Raw genomic sequence first — 22973 nt, forward strand, 5'->3', positions numbered from 1 at the left:
TGGAGCTTCAGGAGCGGGACGTCACTGTTTGCAATGCCCACACTGGATCAAGGAGCAAGCTATGTTCTGGGGACTGTTGAGACTCCCTTAGGAGGGAGGAACCTGTAGGACTTTAGGAACTGGGGTCCCAGGCAAGGCTTGGAGGAGCTCTAAACCTGACTTTTTTTCCTTCCTTATACTTTACTTTTTCTGCATCGCCCCGCACTATACCCACAATTTTTCCTTTCTCTCTTACCCATGATCCTTCAGATGAGATTGTATGGCCTGAAGGTGATGATGCACTACCCCCAGATGCCCAAGACCTCACTTCCAAACTGCTTCGCCAGAACCCACTAGAAAGACTGGGCACAAGTAAGTTGGGCTTTTCTCTTGTTTCTCACCACTTGGGAAGGGGCCAGGGAGGCTGGGTCTGTGTACCCTAAGGTTCAGTGGAAAGTTCCTCTTCTTGATCCTGAGACTCTGCCCTATTCCTGTAGGCAAAGAAGGAAGAGTCCTTGAACTGAGACATTCCAGGATTACTTTCTCACAGTCTAGCTTCTCATATGACTCAATGACCTACACTCTCTGCAGCTACTCTCGTCCTGTTCTCTATCTGCAGGTAGTGCCTGTGAAGTGAAGCAGCACCCATTCTTCATGGGTCTGGACTGGACAGGACTTCTTCGCCAAAAGGCTGAATTTATACCTCAGCTGGAGTCAGAAGATGACACCAGCTATTTTGACAGTAAGACTACTGGTGGGGTGAAGCAAAACATGAACTATATTTGCTCGGAAATGCCTATGCATCCCTTGGTCAGGAGCAACTGCTCAGGGCCCTGCTGGTACCACCAGGATGGGATCAACAAGGGCACGCAAGTTAATTAAACTGTGTATTTGGTCTAGCCCGTTCAGAACGATACCACCATGTAGACTCTGAGGATGAAGAGGAAGTGAGTGAGGATGGCTACCTTGAGATCCGCCAGTTTTCTTCCTGCTCTCCAAGGTTCAGCAAGGTGTGACTTAAGGAAGTCCAGGCTGCTAAGGGATTGAGGGACATACTTAGGGCAGGCTCAAGGAATTGTGATAAGACCACTTCCATAAAAAGAGATCAGAGGGCTAGGGTTACATACAGCAGGAGCTTCTAGGATCATCCTAGTCCCTGCCAGAGTCAGGTCAACAGAACAGCTCCTACAAATGAACAACTTGGATGGAGGAGGGCATAAGTGTGTGTGTGGGGGGGGGTCCCCTTAAATCTCTGGCTGTCAGATCCCGAGGAGACCCTTTGTTCCTTGGAAGATAATAGTTGTCAGAGCCATTCCATGTGTCTCCTGTGCTCACAGGTTTACAGTAGCATGGAACGGCTTTCCCTGCTTGAGGAACGCCGGACACCACCCCCAACCAAGCGCAGCCTGAGTGAGGAGAAGGAAGATCGCTCAGATGGCTTGGCAGGGCTGAAGGGCAGAGACCGCAGCTGGGTGATTGGTTCCCCTGAGATGTAAGCACCCAGGGCTCACCAGGATGGGTTCATCCCTTGGTTGCATCAGATGCTAGAGGGGGTGGTTATTGGTAGTTAAATGACATTTGCCAGGAAAGTCTGGAAAAATGTATGAAAAAGTCTGTGACTAATTTTGCCCCTAAAAGTAGTCTCAGCAGAAGCAGAGAGGGAGACAACCTGGGCCACTTTATCCTATAGTACCTGGGCCCTCTGTTTTGCAGATTACGGAAGCGGTTGTCTGTGTCTGAGTCATCCCACACAGAGAGTGATTCAAGTCCTCCAATGACAGTGCGACATCGGTGTTCAGGCCTCCCTGAGGAGACCAGTAGCACCCCTCGGAGGCAACAACAGGAGGGTATATGGGTCCTCCTACCCCCATCTGGAGAAGGGTCATCTGGGGCTGTCGCTGAACGACCATTGGAGAGGCAGCTGAAGCTGGATGAGGAGCTTCCTGGCCAAAGCAGTGGGTCTTGTCCAGGTGTGGCCCAGAGGACAGTGAAATACATAGGCTGGAATATACTACAGGGAGGGAGGCTTAGCTACATTGCAGGTCTCATTATTCACTTGGGCCCACAGCCACAGAGGCACGAGGCCATGGGACCCCACAGTTGGCTGAGGAAGCTGCAGCCAAAGCCATCAGTGACTTAGCTGTGCGCAGGGCTCGTCACCGGCTGCTCTCTGGGGACTCTATAGAGAAGCGCACCACTCGCCCTGTCAACAAAGTAATCAAGTCTGCTTCAGCTACAGCCCTTTCCCTCCTCATTCCTTCAGGTAAGGCCAATAGGGAACTAAGATCAAATTCACAGGAAGGACACTGAAGCTGCGGGTCTGCAGGAGTCTGTGCAGCAGGTATATGTGTGTAAGCAGGTGTCTGGGAGACTACCCATTACCATGCAAGTAGAGGTCTCTAAAGATTCATGCTGATGACTGTGATGTACATGCAAAAACTAATATTCAAATCATCAATGTTAAAGGCCCTTGACCTTGAATTGAATACCTTGTCTGACATCTTTAAGCCCTAAGTTGATGTTTTTTGTTGGTTTGGTTGGTTGGGTGGGTGGTTTTGGTGTTGGGTTTTTTGTTTGGTTTGGTTTGGTTTTTTGAGACAGGTTTCTCTGTGGCTTTGGAGCCTGTCCTGGAACTAGCTCTGTAGACCAGGCTGGCCTCAAACTAAGAGATCTGCCTGCTTTTGCCTCCTGAATGCTAGGATTAAAGGCGTGCACCACCACTGCCCGGCAAGGTCTTCATTTTTAAAATGTGGATATATGGGGCTGGAGAGATGTTTCAGTGGACTCAGGTTAAATTCCCAGCACCCACATAGTAGCTCACAACTGCCTAACTTCAGTTCCAGGGGATCTAACACCCTCACACAGATATATATGCAGACAAACATCAATTCACATAAATAAAAGTAAATCATTTTTTAAAATGTTACGTGGATATAAATAATGAGCTCACAGGATAGCTGGGATGTTTACATGCTTATGCCGTGCTTACATAGTCCACTATGTACACATAAGTGCTAGCTGTACCATTCACCTGTACCCAAAAAGTTCTGGGCTAGGTAAGGGTGCTTTGTGAATTCAAGTCCTGCAGGGAAGGTGAACTTTAGGTCTGTCCATGACTAGGAGTGGGCTGGGATCAACAGCCTGGATCAGGGATCATGGCCAGGTCAAGATCTCTGAACACTAAGTGTTGATTTCTCCTCCAGAACATCACACCTGCTCTCCATTGGCCAGCCCCATGTCCCCGCATTCCCAGTCATCTAATCCATCTTCCAGGGACTCTTCTCCCAGCAGGGACTTCTTGCCAGCTCTTGGCAGCTTGAGACCTCCCATCGTCATCCACCGAGCTGGCAAGAAGTATGGCTTCACCCTGAGGGCCATTCGTGTCTACATGGGTGACTCAGATGTCTACACTGTACACCACATGGTGTGGGTATGTCTGGCCAGGCAGAGCGTTGTCCTCTAGCATTGTTGCTCCCGCTTCCCCTTACCGGAACCTATCTGCCCTCCCACATTACTCACAGAAACCAAAGGGTGGTGGTCAAGGGGTCACAGCAGTAGAACCAGAGTCCAAACTAAAGACTCTTCTCTTCCTGAGACAGCATGTGGAGGATGGCGGTCCAGCCAGCGAGGCAGGACTTCGTCAGGGTGACCTCATCACCCATGTCAATGGTGAGCCTGTGCATGGACTGGTCCATACGGAAGTGGTGGAGCTGGTTCTGAAGGTTAGTGCGGGAAATGTCTGTGTGAGGTATGAATGGCCTAGACTTGCGAGCCTGAACTAGCCGTACGGGGAGTGGGCATGGCAGGTACGCATACATGTTGCATTAAGGACAGATGTAGGGACATGCAGAATTTGAATGTGCAGTACAGGAGATTTTCTCCATATGGTAATTAGCTTTTGCTGGCCAAGACCCAGTGATTCTTCTAAACTGCAAGTGAAACTGATGAGCAGGACACTCTGAAATGCCACTTGGAACCGCTTTCTAACCTGTGAGGGAAAACTACTTGTTAATGTTGGTTTGTAAGAGCAAGAGCTGGAGCTGTGGTGCAGCAAAAGGCAAGACAAGAAAATAGCACCTCCCTTAGCCAGAGTGTCATGGTTTTTTCTGCTTGGCTTCTCAGAGTGGAAATAAGGTATCAATTTCAACAACTCCCTTGGAGAATACGTCTATCAAAGTGGGGCCAGCTCGGAAAGGCAGCTACAAAGCCAAAATGGCCCGAAGGAGCAAACGGAGCAGGGGCAAGGATGGGCAAGAAAGGTGAGACAGACTTGGTCCAGAGGTCTACCCTGAGAACCTAGGTGCTCACATTTGCTGGGGGCCTGGGCTCTAGGCCCACAGTATGCTATGCCCTGTGCAGCTCAGCTTTGCCCTCACCTCTACAGCAGAAAAAGAAGTTCCTTGTTCCGGAAGATCACTAAGCAGGCCTCCTTGCTGCACACCAGCCGCAGCCTTTCTTCCCTTAACCGCTCCTTGTCATCAGGAGAGAGTGGTCCAGGATCTCCCACCCACAGCCACAGCCTCTCTCCCCGTTCCCCTCCTCAGGGCTTCCGGATAGCCCCTGATGCTGTGCACTCAGGTACAAGAGGTTCCCTGCAGATCAGAAACCACCCCCTGAGAAATAGGAATGAACCTGAGCCCCACTCTAAATCTCTTTTGAGCCCACCTTTGACGATCCAGAAGTCTTGGGAGGAGTTTATGGAGTGGGGGGGGGTGGATTAAGTAGACTCTAGTCCACCAGTAATATAAAATGGGCATTCCCAGGGCTACGTTCTGCCTTGCAACTTAGCCACTTCTAATAAGTAACGTTGATGTGCTGTTTTCTGTTGGTCTGTCTTTCCATTCATGCGACTATCCAAAGTGGGAGGGAATTCATCGCAGAGCAGCTCTCCCAGCTCCAGTGTACCCAGTTCCCCTGCTGGCTCTGGACATACACGGCCCAGCTCCCTACATGGTCTAGCACCCAAGCTCCAACGCCAGTACCCGCTCTCCACGGCGCAAGTCAGCAGGCAGCATCCCACTGTCACCATTGGCCCACACCCCTTCTCCACCCACAGCAGCAGCTTCACCTCAGCGTTCCCCATCGCCTTTGTCTGGACATGGAGCCCAGGCCTTTCCTACCAAACTTCACTTGTCTCCTCCACTAGGTAGGCAGCTCTCACGGCCCAAGAGTGCAGAGCCACCCCGCTCTCCACTGCTTAAGAGGGTGCAGTCTGCTGAAAAGCTGGCAGCTGCACTGGCAGCGTCTGAGAAAAAGTTAGCCCCTTCTCGCAAGCATAGTCTTGACCTAACCCACGGCGAGCTAAAGAAGGAACTGCCACCCAGGGAGGTCAGCCCTCTGGAGGTGGTTGGAACCAGAAGTGTGCTCTCCGGGAAAGGGCCACTTCCAGGAAAAGGGATGCTGCAGCCTGCTCCTTCAAGGGCCCTTGGGACCCTCCGGCAAGATCGAGCTGAACGCCGAGAATCACTGCAAAAACAAGAAGCTATCCGGGAAGTAGACTCCTCAGAAGATGACTCTGATGAGGAGCCTGAGAACAGCCAGGCCACACAAGAGCCAAGATTGGCCCCCCAACCAGAAGAAAGCCAGAATGTACCCCCTAAAGTTTTAGGAGAGGGTAAGGAAGAGGACACTTTCTTGCACAGGAATCTAAAGAACCAAGGTTCTGTACTCTCAGGCCTATTGACAGGGGTCATACTAGGTTCCCCCCAAATAGAAGTTCCTGGGCTCTCCCAAAGGAGGCTCTGGAGGCCACAAACCTTTGAGGAAGCTACCAGTTCTTTAGAAGCCTCCAGCCTGAGTAGGTCTGGGCCCACAAGCCCCACCTCCTCTGAAGGCTGCTGGAAAGCCCAGCACCTCCACACACAGGCACTAGCTGCACTTTGTCCCAGCTCTTCAGAACTTGCCTCTACTAGTTGCTCTGCCACCTCCACCTCTGGAAAACCAGGACCATGGTCCTGGAAATTCCTTATTGAAGGTTCAGACAGAGCATCCCCAAACAAGAAGATAACAAGGACAGGTGAAACAGCTAACTCCCAAGATTTGGAAGCCACAGTTCCAACTCTTCCTAAGAACCTGTCTCCTAAGCAGGAGAAGTCGCCGTCACCTGGTGTCCCTGGGCTGACCCATCCACTTCATGAGGTCCCCAGCCAAAACTGGCTATGGGAGTCTGAATCTGAACAAATGGAGAGAGAGGAGCCAGTCCTGAGCATTATGGAAGTGCCTGATGCCTCAGGCGACAGGAGGCAGGACATTCCATGCAGAACCTGCCCCCTCGGCCCAGAAACTGGGCCCAGCCTGCTCTGGAGAAGCCAAGAACCTGGGGGCCAGCGAAAGCATCAGAACTTGGCACTGGCATCAGATGAGCTTTTAAAGCCAACATAGCAGTTGGGTTTGCTTTCCTTGCACTCACCTGTGTAATACATCCTCCTGAAAACCATCCTGGCCTTTGTTTGCTTCTTTCTATTGGTCATTGTACACAGGACTAGGTTTGGGATTATGATTAAATTTTTACTCTTGGGAAGAGAACCCAATCCAGCTGCGTTTCTCAGATCATCAGACCTGGGAGCTGAGAGTAGGGAGTGACTCAGGAAAGAATGGACAGAATGTAGTACACACAATATACCTACTATGTTCAAAGAACCAAAAAACTCAAAGTAAAACAAGATTTGACAGTTTAAAGACAAACTGGTTTACCATCCTTCTGCATAGCTAGCGGTCAGTGTACATGAGGAGCAAAGCAGGGGCCAGCCGTGAGATTCTGTAGTTAATAGAGCACTGAATGGCCACTAACATTCCTGCATGCTTGCTTGGTAAGGAAATGAGCTTTTTTTTCTTGCCCTAGGCATCATACTCAGTTTGGGCAGAGCTGGAACTAAAACTCAGGCCTCTGACTCTACAACCTGTATTTATTTATCTTCTAACTTTGTGTCTTAGCAAGTAAACAAGAAAAAGTAAAAGGAAGTGATGAGTTTAACTTTGGATATATTTATATTGAGCTATATATGGGGTATCAAGAAGGTAATATATGGAAACGAGAGCCATATTTTATCAACAATGACACCCCTGTGCACAGCAGCATAAAGTGGGTTAGGAGGTAAAGCTTGGTGATCACTCAAGATCCAAGAGAGGAAAGAACTTCAAACTAGGAATAGTGACTGGGTACATGCTGAGAAGACACAAAATGAAAACGACTGCCTATTTGGTGACAGATCGTTCTGGGCTGTTGTGGGGTGGGGTTTCTGCTGGTAGATACTGCAGCCCTTAATCATTAGAACTGTATTTGAGGGTCGTGTTGGTGGAAGTGGCAGGGAAGAAACAGAAGACACGCATGGTACCCAGGGGTAGGTAAGAGAAACCAGGATTGGTGTGTCAAGGCTGGAAGATTCTCTGTGGTAAGGCCAGAGTTGCAAAATGCCTAAACTGATGGTTACATGCCTGCCCCGTGATCTAATGCCTACCTCTGAGAGAAGTACCGAGAGACTATAGACTAAAGTCGGCCCACTGTAGCTTGCAGCTTTGTCATTCTGCATGGGGAAGATGGTGACCACCAAAAATGAGATTGACAATAAATAACAGGTCTCCTGTACAGCATGAACTGAAGCCTTTCTACATGAAGGCCATATGCTAGTAGCTAGGGTCACATATGGTTTACTTCTGTTTCAGGTCCACTAGGTGCTATGATTATAGAGTGAGTAGCATCACAGGATGGAGCCAGGCTTGGCATGACAAGGCTAGAAGACTTGGTGGCTCCAAAGGATACCTGGTCCATCTGGGATGCCTTCCCTGTAATGGATTAAATAAAATGCTGCAGGATCCCTGGTGGCTGCAAGTCCCCTGAGCTGAGGTAGTGGGCAGCAGGTCCCGAGAGCAGCCAGTCCTAGGGAAGAGAGAAGGGGAGATGATCAGACAGACAGACAGACAGACATAAGAGGTGAAGGGGAAAAGTGGGGGGAGACAGAAAAAGGAAGAGACTCAAGCTGCAAGCACGAAGGAAGATCCTCCTGCTTCAGTGGACAGGGGAGGAAGTGGGTGTGGCTTGTCTCTTAAAGAGACAGAATAGACTATTACATTCCCTATTCACTTCAAATAGCTTCTGTTCCGTATTAGCTGCACAGGCTGGGCTGGTGCACTGGGTACTGAAAACAGGTCACAGACCCGGAACACCACAGGACAGCTGAAAGGGTGATGATGAATGTCTCATGTCAGGATCTGATCAGAAGCACCATAGCATAGGTGAAGGGGGTGGATGGGGAGGAAGCACTTGCAATTTCCTGGAAACAGTCCTAGGAGGGTGGAAGCGAGTGGGAGGAAAGAGCCACCAAGCATCTTAGTGATGTAAGTACAAGGGTGTCAACCAAAGTACAGTCGTGCTTCCTCTGAGAACACTGCTGTGTGGGTAGTTTCCTAGCAGTATTATCAGGTTTATTTTAGCCTGTCTGTTCTCTGGCTGTAGTCTAGACAGGTTGTCTGGTTTACATGTGCAAGGGAATAGTGCACAAGCCCATCAACAAAGAGGGACTATCAGAAGATTGATAATTAAACCTACACAGAAAAGGATCACCCAGGGAACATACAGAACGAAATAAAGGAAACCCAAAAGGGGCATAACACTGCCACAGCCAGTACAAAAAAAAAAAAAAGAAGAAGAAGAAGAAGAAATGAGATCCTTAATCAGAAAGAAACTAGACCTGCCAAGTAAGGTGGAGCACACTGCTAATCCCAGAGACACTTGGGGTGGGTGGCAGAAGCTACAGGATCTCCTGAGTTTGAGGCCACCCTGATCTACATAGTGAGCTCCAGGGCTACATAGACCCTAATAACAACAAACCTACCATGGCAGCAAGCAGAGTCAAGAGCTCACATCTTGAACCCCACTCAGGCAGGAAGCAGAAAGAACACCAGGAATGGCAGGAGCCTTGAAACCTCAATAGCCACCCCTATTGAGGAGATGCCTCCGAGGCCACACCTCCTTTTCCTAACCAAACAGTTCTATCAACTGAGGACCAAGTGTTCAGACATGAGCCTATGATGGGAGCCATTCTCTTCAGACCACAGCACCCTGCATGATACATCCACTGTTCTGGATAGGAGATATCTTACAGTGGAGATCCTGGGCAGGAGAAGAAACATTGGCCTAGACATAGCAGGTGAATTCAGTGATAGAGGCCAAAGATGAGACTAGAAAAGCTGTCTAGCTGAAACATGTCATTTTAAGTCTAAAATAGGGATGATCCAGCTGAGAAAAAGAGATGAGAGGAAATCAAATCCAAAATACATACGAAGAGTGGCATTGTTTGGAATTCAACAGAAAGGAGAGGTGGCATATGGCTGTAGGCATGTTTGCAGGTTGGGTTGGGACTATGATGGAACTGATACTCAACCTTGTATTTTCTCTGAAGTCCAAAATGCCTATGAGATACTACATACTGGTGGAGCTTTCCAAAGAGGGGTGGGAAGGATATAATTTTGACTGTCTTGGTATTAAAACATGCACAGTTCACGCCTTGTACTTAGGGAATAAATGTACTTGTACAGCAGGGAATAAATGAACAAGGTAAGTAAACAGACATTCCCTAACTGAGCCATGTGGATAAAGTGCCGTGCAGAGGACAAGAGGCTAAGATTAGTAAGTCTATTTCTAACCTCAGAGTAGAATGAGAAAAAAAAATGCGTATTTCTGGGCATGAGAACCAATTAAATGCACTTATTAGTAGGAATGGATATTAATTTTTTTCAATGAGTGTTTTATCCTGATTGGGGTAGATAGGACTGGTTAAGTGTTGGTTTCATCACATAGAAGGGAGAACCTCTAATGGTCCCAGTTTAGCCTCCAAGGCTGCAGGACCACATACTGTCCTCCCTACCAAGCCCACCACCCTCCATGCCAAGAAGACAGAAAGGTGCTTCATTGCAGTATTTTTATTGGCATCTGGAGCAAGTCAGCCAGACCATCCCTGTCTTGAAGAAGTACAAAAAAAAAAGCCTCAACGTTTTTGCCTTGCCTTCCCCCCCACCCATCCCCACCACTGCACAGTAATATCTGATGACAAGAACAGTTTGTAAAAGTGGTCTAGGAACTACATTATAAATGTCCCAACACAAGACACAATTGGCTTCCTTCTGAGTCAGGTATTTTTACATAAACTACATGAATTTTTTTTATTACACCAAAGACAACAGAATAGATTTTCACAAGAAACAACAGTACCAAAGTTACATGCGAGAATTTGTAAAGAAACAAAGCTGGTTGTCACAAATGGCTAGAGCTAAGTCAAAACTGAGCAGCTGGCACAAGGACCAAGCACAGACCCTCTGGTTTATGATGCCATGGAAACCTCACAGAGATCTACCCTGGGGTCTTACCTGGCAACAGATCATCCTAGAAACCAGAAATTGCTCAGATAGAAATTTTTTTCTAGCTCAGGAGAATGCATGGAGCCAGTACCTTGCAGCAAGATGAGACACATGGAAGATGCCACAGTGGCTCGAGGAGTCTGAAGTAAATGTGGAAGAATGGAGCTGCGGATGTCTTCATCTGTGGCTGGAGCAGTGACAAGAACATAGGCAACCTACCTATGCTTGAACAATGCCAGGTGTAAACAGCATTGTTTCATTATATATATATATATATAAAAAAAAAGACAAGTGTATCTAGCCAACCAAAAGCTGCTTTCATGTTGGGGGCTGGCTGATTTGCCCCTCTGCTTAATATCTGTCTCTTTACCCTCTGCTTCAGTCAGTGAGACACCAGTTAAGATGTCAATAGAGCTATAGAGTCCCTGGGCCCAGATATGGAAACATTAAACTAGACTAGCTTCTGAGCCATGAAGCAATAGCAGCATGCTGACTCCCCAGACACCAGGGCCACTGTTAGGAGACTCTGTCCTGCCATTTTCACAGCTCAGGACCAAGTAAATCATGCGGCAACTTCTCAGAAAAAGGTACCTTCCTATTTATTAAATGACCCCTGGTCTTGGAGCACTTAAAGGGAAGGAATATAGGACTGCCAAACAGCCTTTCTCCACAGTTCAGCCCAAGTGTAGAGGCTAAGATGCTGCCTTCTGTCTCCTGCATATCCTCCATGTCTGCCCTACAAAGTCATGACATTGTTCAACACTACAGTTGTATATTATATTCCATTTTGACTTACTTGGGGGGAAGCACCCAGGACATACTAGAGTTTTAGTGACAGATAGGAGGAATTTCTTACACCTAATCTTGAGCCTGTGACTGCTTCGGTAAGTTCAGTCAGGAACAAGTCACACAGATATGCTAATCAGCAAACAGCCTGGCATTACCTGGTAACTGAGCAAGATTTCAAGCTGGCAATTTTGAGAAAGGCAGGACCTTTACCAGTGGCTGAGAGGTCTGTTTCCTCTCGCTCCATACTGGAGCCAACAACGACACGTCCCTTTCTTCCTGTGCTTACTGCAACGACAGCTCCCCAAAAGTCTCGATCTCTCTCTATTGTAGTTCACTCCAGACATTCACCAAGGTAAATGCTTAGGGAAAGTCATGTTCATCTTTAGTTTGGCCCCCAAATTTGATCTGTCCTTATCATAAGCCTTATGAGCCAAGACCCAGGTATGGGCTGCTTATCTTGTTCAACTAGAATGCCTGCCTGCATGTCACTGAGCTCAAGCAGCTGAGTCATACTGAGCCGTTATGGCTCCTGGCTCTGAAGCAGCTGGACTCTGTTAAATTAGTGTGAAGCCAGGAATAGATGTCTGCCCTCTACCTAAAGAACTTCACTCAGCTGGAAGGCCTAAACCACATGGAGCAGAAGATTCCTGGTCTAAAATCCCAGCCACTGAAGCATGGGGAGAGGCTTGCACACTGCCTTAATGGCAGGCTCAACAAAAAAGAAAAAATAGGAAAGCTTGTAGAATTTTTTTCCCCAGATAGTCTGAACTCCATACTACATCTCCTCTCTTGGCAAAAGCTTCAACCACATTATGGAATAATGTGTGATGTGATGGGTCCTTCACCCTGACACAAGGGCTCATGTGCTGAGGTCTCTGGCCACAAACTGAGTCCTTCTTTAGCTACCTATGGCTCCCTAAACCCTACCCAGAAAAGGAAGGGAGATGAAGGCAAATTAATCCTTGTATAGTTTTAGCAAGGCTTTTAAACTTGGGGAAGCACACAACAATGTTGTTCTCTATCATTATTTGGTATATCAAGCCATCTAAAAGCACTGGATTGCACCTTTACTCATAAAACTAGTTACAAAGGTTTCAAACATCATTCTTTTGGCTAAAGAAACACCACACAAGCACCAACTTCACCATGACTCAAAGCTGACTATCCCCACAAGACAACTCTTATCTTCACCTCAGAAACAAGGCCAGGTGACCATGTCTAGTGTCTGTTAGAACTCACATTTCTGTCTCCTCACGTTCAGGTTTCGGTACACAGTGTGTGTTCAGCTACTGAGTGTCACCTTCTCCCCTTAGACCTTGGTCTGGCAATGTTGTTTTTTGATTCATGAACACAGTGCGTTAGAGGAAGGAGATGGTAAGATGCTGACGCCTAAATTATGTTGGTAAAATTGAAATAACATCAATTGAAGTCTTTTGCCTCCTTTTTTAGATTCTGTAAATGAAATCCCACACCTATTCCTTTGGTTGCCTTCCTCCCAACCCCCAATCTTACCACAGAATCAAAGTTAGATTCTTATTGTAGGGAGAGACTATCAAAGCAAAACAACTCCCAACAGAACCATGACCTGCTGCATTTTCAGAGTTGAAGACAAGAGGACATGGACTCTTCAGAGGCCTCCAAATAGAACCCCCACCCGCACCCACAACAAGTCTAACTGTTCTGTTCAAGGTGCCTGACAGCAAATCAAAACTCCATGAAACCAGCATCTGCTCCAGCTTAGTACACGAGTGCAGCACAGCTGAATCCGGAGACCCTGGGCCCCTCATTTACCCCCAAATCCTGGCCAGCTACTGCTTGGCCTCCCGACTTCACATTCACAGAGTCACTTGTGCAAAACAAGCAGTCTACGGAGAAAGAATGCCCTCATCGTAGTCTAGTTAAAACCATAGGAAAGAAATGCTGGAGAGCCATGTCTCTTCCCACTCTGCTTATCTGCAGAGCGAGGGCATCTGTGCATGGACAGGGTAGGCGAGCCTGACGTTGAGGGAGTCATTGTGCTGAACCAGGGATGTCTGCTGGTAATGGAGCACCAGCTCCTTCAGCGAGCTGTACAGGTTGTAGGGTTCTGCAAAGCCGTATCCTCGAGCAGTGCTGTAGATCACACAGTGCTTCACTTCCCCATCCGCACTGCAACGACACCATGGGAAAATGCTAAGGCAGGTCAGGGTAGACAGGAAGGATTCCATGCATAAGTCAATCAGACATAACTGTGCCTCTTAAAGGCTTGACTTTAGATACTTAACCACAAATGTAGACCTAATTTCCCAGTCTTCAGTTCCTGCCATTCCATATATATGTCTACCCTTTGTGAAGTCCTCAGCGCTGCTTGCTATGGCTTACAGTCATGAGTTTTGAAGTCAAGGTGGTAGTACTACAACTTCCTTTCTTAAGATTGTTTTAGTTATTTTTGGTCTCTTGCACTTCATAGAAATTTTAGAAAAATCTTGCTTTTTTCTGCAAATATTCAGCTAGAACTTTGGATTTTGTTAGGATTGTGCTAACTTTGTAGATTAATTTTATGAAGTACTGATATTTAAAATATTTTTTGAGGAAAGAAAATCAAGTCTATTATGTTTCATGGAGCTGATTAAATGTAACAGAACAGGAAAACTACCTCTAGATGAGTGGTTCTCAACCTGTGGGTCATGACCTCTTTGGGGTTGAAATACCCTGTCACAGGGGTCACCTAAGACTCTTAGAAAATACAGATATTTATACTATAATTTATAACAGTAGAAAATTGCAGTTATGAAGTAGCAACAAAATAACTTTATGGCTGGGGGTCACCACAACACGAAAAATTATATTAAAAGGTCCCAGCATTAGGAAGGTTGAGAACCACTGCTCTAGATATTAACATGCAAAGGTCTTCACTGACTAAACTCCTAACTTCATTCAGTCACATTTCTCAGATGTCACTGTACAAATTTGTTTAATTCCTCAACATTTCATAATTTTAAATGGCATGTCACAATTTAATGAATAATGGGTTATTCATTACTAGTACACAGAAGTACACTTTTGTATAAATTGGGCATGGCAGCACCCATCATCTGGGAAGTAGAGGCCTTATTATCAGAAGTTCAGGGTCATAATCAGATACACAACAGGTATACACAACACAACAGGCCTGCCTGGGGTACATGAGACCCTATCTAAAAATGCATACATAGATAAATGAATATATGTGCATGTATATGTATATGTGTGTGTGTGTGTGTGTGTGTATAGAGAGAGAACCTGCAACCTCTATAAACCCATTTTACCTCTTCCTTTCCAATCACAATGTCTTTTTTTTTTTAAAGACGGTCTCACCGTGTAACTTGGCAGGCCTGATACTCTCTACATAGACCAGGCTGTCATGAAACTCACAGAGATCCACTTGCCTCTGCTGCTGAATGCTGGGAGGGATTAAAAGCATGTGTGCCACCACTCCTGTCTCAATCACAAGCTTTTCAGAATGGACATACTGCTCTTGGAGAAAGACATTCAAATTTCTTTCACTAAGTACGGTATCTTTTATCCAGAAATAGAAATCCTCACCTATTCCTAATCTATTCCGTCGGTTTTTTTTAAGAGATGAAAGAATTGGATTTTGCAAATACTTTTTGTGAATATATTGAGCGTATCATGTGATTTTTTTTTGTTTTCTTTTCTAGTATTATCACATTGCTTTTTCTATGTTAAACCACTCTTACTTTCTTGAAATGAATCCTTCTTAGTCATAATGCTTTTTCTATGTGCCTGTGGTTGCCTTCTTTACATTTTTTTCTTTTTATTGAAAATAGATATTTTTTCTTCACATAATATATCCTGACTATAGTTTCCACTCCCTCTAATCCTTCCAGTCCCTTCCTACTACCTTCCTTCCCATGTGAATCCACTACCTTTCTGTGTCTCATTAGAAAATAAACAGGCTTCTAAGGGATGACAATAATGAAGTAAGATAAAATAAAAACTAGCACACTGGAATTGGACAAAACAAACAGAAAAAAAAGAGTCCAAGAGAAGGCACAAGAAACAGATCTATGCTGGGTGGTGGTGGCATATGCCTTTAATCACAGCACTCGAAAGGCAGAGGCAGGTGAATATTTGTGAGTTCGAGGACAGCCTGGTCGTTCACAAACTCCCAAGCTTCACTCAGTCTACAGTCCGCTGACTTCTTATTGCCTCAAGATGTAGGATTCTCAGCTCCAGCATCTGCTTGTACACCTCCATGCTCCCCTTCATAACCATAATGGACTGAACCTCTGAAACTGTAAGCTGCCACCCTTCATTAAATGTTTTCTTTATAAGAGTTGCCATGATCATGGTGTCTCTTCACAGCAATAGAAACCCTAAGACAGATCCTTTTGGCCAACAACTCAATTAGATGTGACCCAATCCTGTGACTCAAAGCTTCATTTGCTGACAAGAGATGGCCAGTTGGGCTCTGTCTCCCCAATTATTTGGCAATTTAAGCTAGATCACCTTCTCACATATTTTAGGACGCTTCTACTGAATTAGGTTTCTCTATTACTCCTCAATGACGGTTGATTTCAGATGTCTCTCCCCTTATTCCTTCCCTTGACCCTCTCTTCCTTCCCCCTCCTCACTTGACCTTTCTGTTCCAGTCTCCCCCTCACCCATCCATAACTATCCTATTTTACTTTCCTAATGAGATCTATCTGTTCCCCTAGTCCCTTACTTTTTACCTAACCTCTGTGGTTCTATGGATTGTAGCTTGGTTATCATTTGCTTAACAGCTAATATCCACATGTAAGTGAATACATACCATATTTCTCTTTCTAGGTCTGGGTTAACTGACTCTGGATGATTTTTTTTCTAGTTTCATCCATTTACTTCCAAATTTGATTAGTTCATTTTCTTAATGGCTGAGTAACATTCCATTGTGTAACTGTACATTTTCTTTATCCATTCTTCTGTTGAAGAACCTCTAAGCTGTTTCTGATGTTAGGCTTTAATGAATAGAGCAGCAATGAACATGGTTGAGCAACTGTCTCTGTATTAAGATGAAGCATCCTTTGGATAGATGCCCCAACGTGGTGTAAGGCTGGATTTTATTTATTTTTTGAGATAGTTTCACTGTGTAGCCTTGGATGTCACGGAGCTCACTCTGTAAACCAGGATGACCTGGAAATCAGAATACGATCTGCCTTTGCCTCCTGAGTGCTGGGATTAAAGGTGCGTCCCATCACTGCCTGGCAAGGCTAGATCTTGAGATCAAGTCCCATCTTCCTGAGGAACAGGCACAATGATTTCCATAGTGGCCATACCACCTGTAATGGATGAATGTTTCCCTTACTACACCTCTTTGCCAGCAGTAGATGTCATTGTGTTATTGACCTTAGCCATTACATTTGACAGGTGTAAAATGGAACCTCCAAGTAGTTTGGACTTGCATATCCCTGATGATTAAGGATGTTGAACATTTCTTTAAATATTTCTCAGCCATTTGATTTTCCTCTTTTAAGAGTTCTCTGTTCAAGAGGAGAGGGTGCCTGAACCGGCCTTGGCCCACAACCATACTGATGAATATTTTGCATGTCACCATAGAACCCTCATCTGGCGATGGATGGAGATGGAGGCGGAGAACCACGTTGGAACACTGGACCTAGCTCCCTAGGTCCAAATGAGAGGCAGAAGGAAAGAGAATGTGAGCAAAGAAGGCAAGGGCAGAGGAAACCTTCATCCGACGTTGGATGGCGATACAGATGGAGACCCATATTGGAACACCGAACTGAGCACTCCACGGTCCAAATGAGGAGCAGAAGGATGAAGAAAATAAAAAAAGTAATCAGGACTGTGAGGGATGCGAGCACCCACTGATACAAGGGGACTGATATAATGAGAGTTCACCAAGGCCTGTTGGACTGGGACTGAACGAGGACGTGATCCAACCAGATTCTCTGAATGTGGCTGGCCTGGAGCCTTTTTGAAAAGCCATTGACAATGACACTGGGACTTGCTTCCTCTGCATATACTGGATTTTGGCGCTCCAGTCTGTTTGGACTCTCACCTTCCCTGGACCTGGAGGGAGGGGGGAGGAACTTGAACTTCCCACAGGGCAGGAAACCCTGACTGCTCTAGGGGATGGAGAGGGAGGAGGAGAGGGAGTGGGGGGAGTGGGAGGGTGTTGGGAGGAGGGGCTGAAATGGAAACTTTTATAATTTAATAAAAAAAATTTAAAAAAAGAGTTCTCTGTTCAGATCTGTAGTCCATTTTTAAATTGTGTTATTTGTTTTCTTGATATCTAGCTTTTTGAGTCTTTATATATTTTGGATATCAGCTCTCTATTGGGTGGGTAGTTGGTAAAATCTTTTCCCATTCTGTAGGCTGCCGCTTTGCTAAATGATGATCATGCAGCAGGTTTTCAGTTTTAGGAAGTCCCATTTATTAGTTGTTGATCTTATTGCCTGTGCTAACAGTGTTCTGTTCAGAAAGTCTTTTCCTGTGCCAATGAGTTCAATTTCTCTTCTATCAAGTTCAGTGTATCTGGTTTTATGTTGAGGTCTTTGATTCATTTGGAGTTGAGTTTTGAGCAAGGTGATAAGTATGGATCTATCTGAATTCTTCTACATGCAGACACCCAGTTAAACAAGCATCATTTGTTTAAGATGCTGTCTTTATTCCAGTATGTATTTATACCTTCTTTATCAAAAATTAGATGTCCATATGTGTGTGGATTTATGACTGGGTCTTCAATTATATAGTTCATTGATGAATGGGTTTTGTGCCAATACCATGCTGTTTTTATTACTGTGGACCTGTAATACAACAATTGAGGGTGGTGGTACCTTCAGAAGTTCTTTTATTGTTCAGGATTGTTTTAGCTCTCCTGTGTTTTTTATGTTTCCATATGAAACTGAAAATTGCCCTTTCAAGATTTATGAAGAACTGTGTTGGAATTGATGGGGTTTGCATTGAATCTATAGATTGCTTTTGGCAGGATGGCCATTTTGACTGTATGAATCCTACTGTAAACATGGGAGATCTTCTGATAGCTTCAATTTCTTAAATGACTTGAATGACATTTTTATCATACAAGTCTTTCACTTGAGTGGTTAGAGTTACCCCAAGATATTTTACATTTTTTGAGGCTATTGTGAAAGGTGTCGTTCCCCTGCTTTCTCAGCCTACTTGTCACATGTATATAGGCGAGCTACTGATTTTTATGAGTTGACTTTGTATTCAGCCACTTTGCTAAAAGTGTTTATCAGCTGTTGGAGATATACTACCACCCTCCATTTCTTGTTCTTTTTTTTCCTTTTTTTATTGGTTTTTATTGAGCTCTACATTTTTCTCTGCTCCCTTCCCTGCCTCTCCCCTTTCCCCTTCAACCCTCCCCCAAGGTCCCCATGCTCCCAATTTACTCAGGAGATCTTGTCTTTTTCTATGTTCTACTTCCATTGTAGATTGGATCTATGTAAGTCCCTCTTAGTGTCTGCATTGTTGTCTAAGTTCTCTGGGATTGTGGTTTGTAGGCTGGTTTTATTTGCTTTATGTTTAAAAACCACCTATGAGTGAGTACATGTGATAATTGTCTTTCTGTGTCTGGATTACCTCACTCAAAATAATGTTTTCTAGCTCCATCCATTTTCCTGCAAAATTCAAGCTATCATTTTTTTCTGCTGTGTAGTACTCCATTGTATAAATGTACCACATTTTCCTTATCCATTCTTCGGTCAAGAGGCATTTAGCTTGTTTCCAGGTTCTGGCTATGACAAACAAAGCTGCTATGAACATAGTTGAGCACATGTCCTTGTGGCATGATTGAGCATCCTTTGGATATATACCCAAAAGTGGTATTATTGGGTTTTGAGGAAGGTTGTTTCCTAATTTTCTGAGAAATCACCAAAATAACATCCAAAGGGGTTGTATCAGCTTGCATTCCCACCAGCAATGCAGAAGTGTTCCCTTTTCCCCACAACCTCTCCAGCATAGGTTGTCATCAATTTTTTTTTGTTTTGTTTTGTTTTTGTTTTTTGTTTTTGGCCATTCTTACAGGTGTAAGATGGAATCTCAGAGTTGTTTTGATTTGCATCTCTCTGGTGACTAAGGATGTTGAATATTTCCTTAAGTGTCTTTCAGCCATTTTAGCTTTTTCTGTTGAGAGTTCTCTGTTTAGGTATGTACTCCAATTTTTTTTTATTGGATTATGTGATCATTTGGTGTCCAATTTCCTGAGTTCTCTGTATATTTTGGAGATCAGACCTCTGTCTGATGTGGGGTTAGTGAAGATCTTTTCCCATTCCACAGGCTGTCGTTTTGTCTTGTTGACCATGTCCTTTGCTTTACAGAAGCTTTTCAGTTTCAGGAGGTCCCATTTATTAATTGTTTCTCTCAGTGTCTGTGATACTGGGGTTCTATTTAGGAAGTGGTCTCCAGTGCCAATGCATTCAACTGTATTTCCCACTTTCTCTTCTATAAGGTTCAATGTGGCTGGCTTTATGTTGAGGCCTTTGATCCATTTGGACTTGAGTTTTGTGCATGGTGATAGATCTGGGTCTATTTTCATTCTTCTACATGTTGATATCCAGTTATGCCATCACCACTGGTTAAATATGCTTTCTTTTTTCCATTTGATAATTTTTGCTTCTTTGTCAAAAATCAGGTGTTCGAAGGTGTGTAGATTGATATCTGGGTCTTCTATTTGGTTCCATTGGTCCTCCTGTCTGTTCTTATGCCAACACCAGGCTGTTTTCAGTACTGTAGCTCTGTAGTAGAGTTTGAAGTCAGGGACTGTGATGCCTCCAGAAGTTCTTTTATTGCACAGGATTGTTTTGGCTATCCTGGGTTTTTTGCTTTTCCATATGAAGTTGAGAGCCGTTCTTTCAAGATCTCTGAAGAATTTTGCTGAGATTTTGATGGGCATTGCATTGAACTTTTCTTGTTCTTATAAGACTTGAAGTCTGGTGAGAACTGCCCTCCCCTGTCATCTTTACTCGCACAACTTAAGTAGAGTAAGACAAACAGAAATGTAAGTAGTCCTACTCTTATATGAAAGTAATACAGTGATGAATAAGATGGACTTTTTTATACTGCCTCATTCTTTCCACAGATAGCATCCATGCTTTAGTGTCCAGTCCTAACACCTCTTCCACAAACCTCTACCTCTCTCTTTCCCTACCCAGAACTAACATTTCCACACATGCAAGGCCTACTAATAATAGCTATTTCACGGCAACTCTATTTATCGTAGATATTTTATGAAATGAAGCCTGGAAGCTAGGTGTGATAGCTATACCTGAACCCTCATTCCTCTGTGAATCCCTTTATTTATCCTCTCTACACGACCCTCCTCTTTTTAAAATTAACACGCAAAATAATGGGTTTCAATGTGACTTTTTAAAGTCGTATTTAAAATTACCTTCCTTTATGGTGGGGCACACATACTGTGTATGTACAGCATACATGTGGAAACAGTGGGCTACTTGAAGGAGTTGGTTTTCTCCTTGCATCATGTGAGTCTTGAACTCAGGTCATCAAGCTTGCTGGCAAGTGCCTTTACTTACTGAGCCATCTTTTTGGTCCCAGTAGGATTTCTGAGACATATATGTCATTGTATCTTGATCATATATTTCCCAGATATCCTCTGTTCCTCCACTTCTTTCTCCCAAATAGTGCCTCTTCTACTTTTTTTGTTGTTTGTTTCAAGACAGGGTTTTTCTGGGTAGCCTTGGCTGTCCCTCTTTTACTATTATGTTATTTATATTTATATTTTTTGTGTGAGAGAAAACATCCATCGTGTCTAAGCCTTGTGCTCTTTGAGAGCAATCACTTAGTCATCTTTCTTTGTTTCTACCCTGTCTTACAGTGTCAGCATTATCACAATAACATTAGGAGGTAGTATTTACCTCAGAGCAAATATATTATCACCTTTTCTTGACTGGTGAGACTAGACAGGGGCAGGTAAGTTATGTACCTAACGTTACACAGCAAGTAAGCAGCAAGGACCAGACTCAAATTATTACATCCTAAAACAATTAAATAAACACTGATGGTCTAAGTAAGCCACAAGTCCTTATCACCACACTCTAACTCCATCTCAATTGTGGATGACTTTCATTAATTAATGCAGATTTGAAAAGGCCACATCCCCAGAGAAGACTTACACCACAGAACAAGCATAGCATCCTTTCTTGCTACTTTCACGAATTAAGAATGCACCATCTGGTTTCCCATAAAGCAAATCCTCTGCTTGTACTCGGTTGATATCCTCCACAAACCAGGTTTTCTCATCATAATGCGGCAGGTTCTCATCTTCCTCATTGATAAAATAGCTTCTAAAAATTAAACATTTGAAATATTATTTTAGCAATCAGTTTTCTTATATCTAAAAGCTAATAAAATATTATTTTTAATCTTTATAAAATAACAATTTAAAATTACAATTAGGTGAATGTTTAGTTTTAAAATAACGTTATTACTTATTATGGTGCAGAAACTACAGAACTCATTCAATAACTTCAAGCAAAAGAAAGGCAGTGTGTGCATCCAAGTCTTGTGTGGGGAGTTCCTACACTCAAGTGTGGACACAATACTCTTCAGGCAACTCAGTTCAAAAGAGGTGCAGAGTTCTCTCTTCTGCTACTGACCCTGACAGGAGGAGCCTTACACTGAGAAAAAAACCCTCTGGCAAAGGAACTTACTCATCAGCATCCTCGTTTTTGATTCCCAGCCAGGCATTCAGGCGCTTCTGCCTCACTCCTTTGTGATTGAGCCATCTGCCAAGAGGAAGACACTGGTCAGAATTGAACTGTCTCAACACTGGTGAAATCAGCCAAGCTTTCAAAGTCCAGGAACCTCTTATTTTTCCTCATCTTGAGAAGAGTGACCAGAGTTTTCCCTAAATTAATCTCTCCATTACTTTTCCTTCAATTAATATCACAATTAATCTTTCCTGAAAAAAGGAAGAAACACAGAAAAACTACTTGAAATTAGGCATGTATCTAATTTTCTTCTCTTTTCTGTAAGTACACACACACACACACACACACACACACACACACACACACACTTTCATTCAAACATAATAGAGGCCCGTGGTCTAAAGCAGGCATATAAAAGTGGAGTATAAAAAACACTTTCATGGGCTGGAGAGATGGCTCAGAGGCTGAGAGCTCCAGGTGTCCTTCCAGAGGTCCTGAGTTCAGTTCCCACATTATACATAATAAATAAATAAATCTTTAAAAACACAACACTTCCATGGGAGCTGGACAGACAGCTCAATGTTTAAGAGCACACTGGGACTGGAGAGATAGAGGAGTTAAAGAGTGCTGGCTGCTCTTCCAGAGGACCTGCTTTCAATTCCCAGCACCCACATGCAGCTCACAACTGTCTGTAACTCCTGTTCCAAGAGATCCAATGCCCTCATACAGACATACCTGCAGGCAAAAACACCAATGTACATAAAATAAAAATAAATAATTATCTTAAAAAAGAGCACACATTGCTCTTACAAACAGCCCTAGTTAGGGTCTCAAGATCCATATGGTGGCTAACAACCACCTATAACCCAGTTCCAGGGGGATTAAGTACCTCTGGCCTCTACACTGTTCACCTGCACTCATCCACATAAATTAAAAGTAAGTATTTTTTAAAGTATTGTTGTTCATTAACAACTAATTCTCCTTTCCTTATCATTCAATATCATCATAAAATTCATCTCAGGACTCTTTTCCCCTAAATGTCCCAACTAAGACCTACTCTTTACTTTCAGAGACCCAGCAAAATTCATTATTTTATATTTTTAATGTTTATGTTTGCTTCCCCCACAAAACCATCTAGTGTTTTAAAGAAGTTTCTCTTCTGCTTATGGTATTACTGCC

General features: G+C 44.2%; 2 protein-coding genes across 3 annotated transcripts in view; one reads left to right on the forward strand and one right to left on the reverse strand.

Moving 5' to 3' along the window:
- Positions 1-6415, forward strand: part of Mast2 (microtubule associated serine/threonine kinase 2) — a 129962-nt gene extending 123547 nt beyond the window's left edge. The window contains 12 exon segments of the mRNA XM_048443944.3: positions 250-351; positions 599-721; positions 880-989; positions 1317-1471; positions 1693-1949; positions 2048-2242; positions 3183-3409; positions 3579-3701; positions 4102-4238; positions 4364-4557; positions 4840-4961; positions 4963-6415. Coding sequence (XP_048299901.3) covers positions 250-351; positions 599-721; positions 880-989; positions 1317-1471; positions 1693-1949; positions 2048-2242; positions 3183-3409; positions 3579-3701; positions 4102-4238; positions 4364-4557; positions 4840-4961; positions 4963-6360 — 3143 coding nt within the window. The 3' untranslated portion in view covers positions 6361-6415.
- A 3467-nt stretch (positions 6416-9882) lies between these two features.
- The window catches only part of Pik3r3 (phosphoinositide-3-kinase regulatory subunit 3), a 76027-nt gene continuing 62936 nt past the window's right edge, over positions 9883-22973 (reverse strand). For both annotated transcript variants that reach the window (XM_048443932.3, XM_085686459.2), the window contains exons 9-11: positions 21795-21869; positions 21258-21428; positions 9883-13269 (exon numbers count right to left, since the gene is read on the reverse strand). In XM_048443932.3, coding sequence (XP_048299889.1) covers positions 13071-13269; positions 21258-21428; positions 21795-21869 — 445 coding nt within the window. In that variant the 3' untranslated portion in view covers positions 9883-13070. The remainder of the gene's footprint in view (positions 13270-21257; positions 21429-21794; positions 21870-22973) is intronic.

Source organism: Myodes glareolus, chromosome 3, assembly GCF_982192425.1.
Source record: "Myodes glareolus chromosome 3, mMyoGla1.1, whole genome shotgun sequence".
NCBI classification, from domain to species: Eukaryota; Metazoa; Chordata; class Mammalia; order Rodentia; family Cricetidae; genus Myodes; species Myodes glareolus.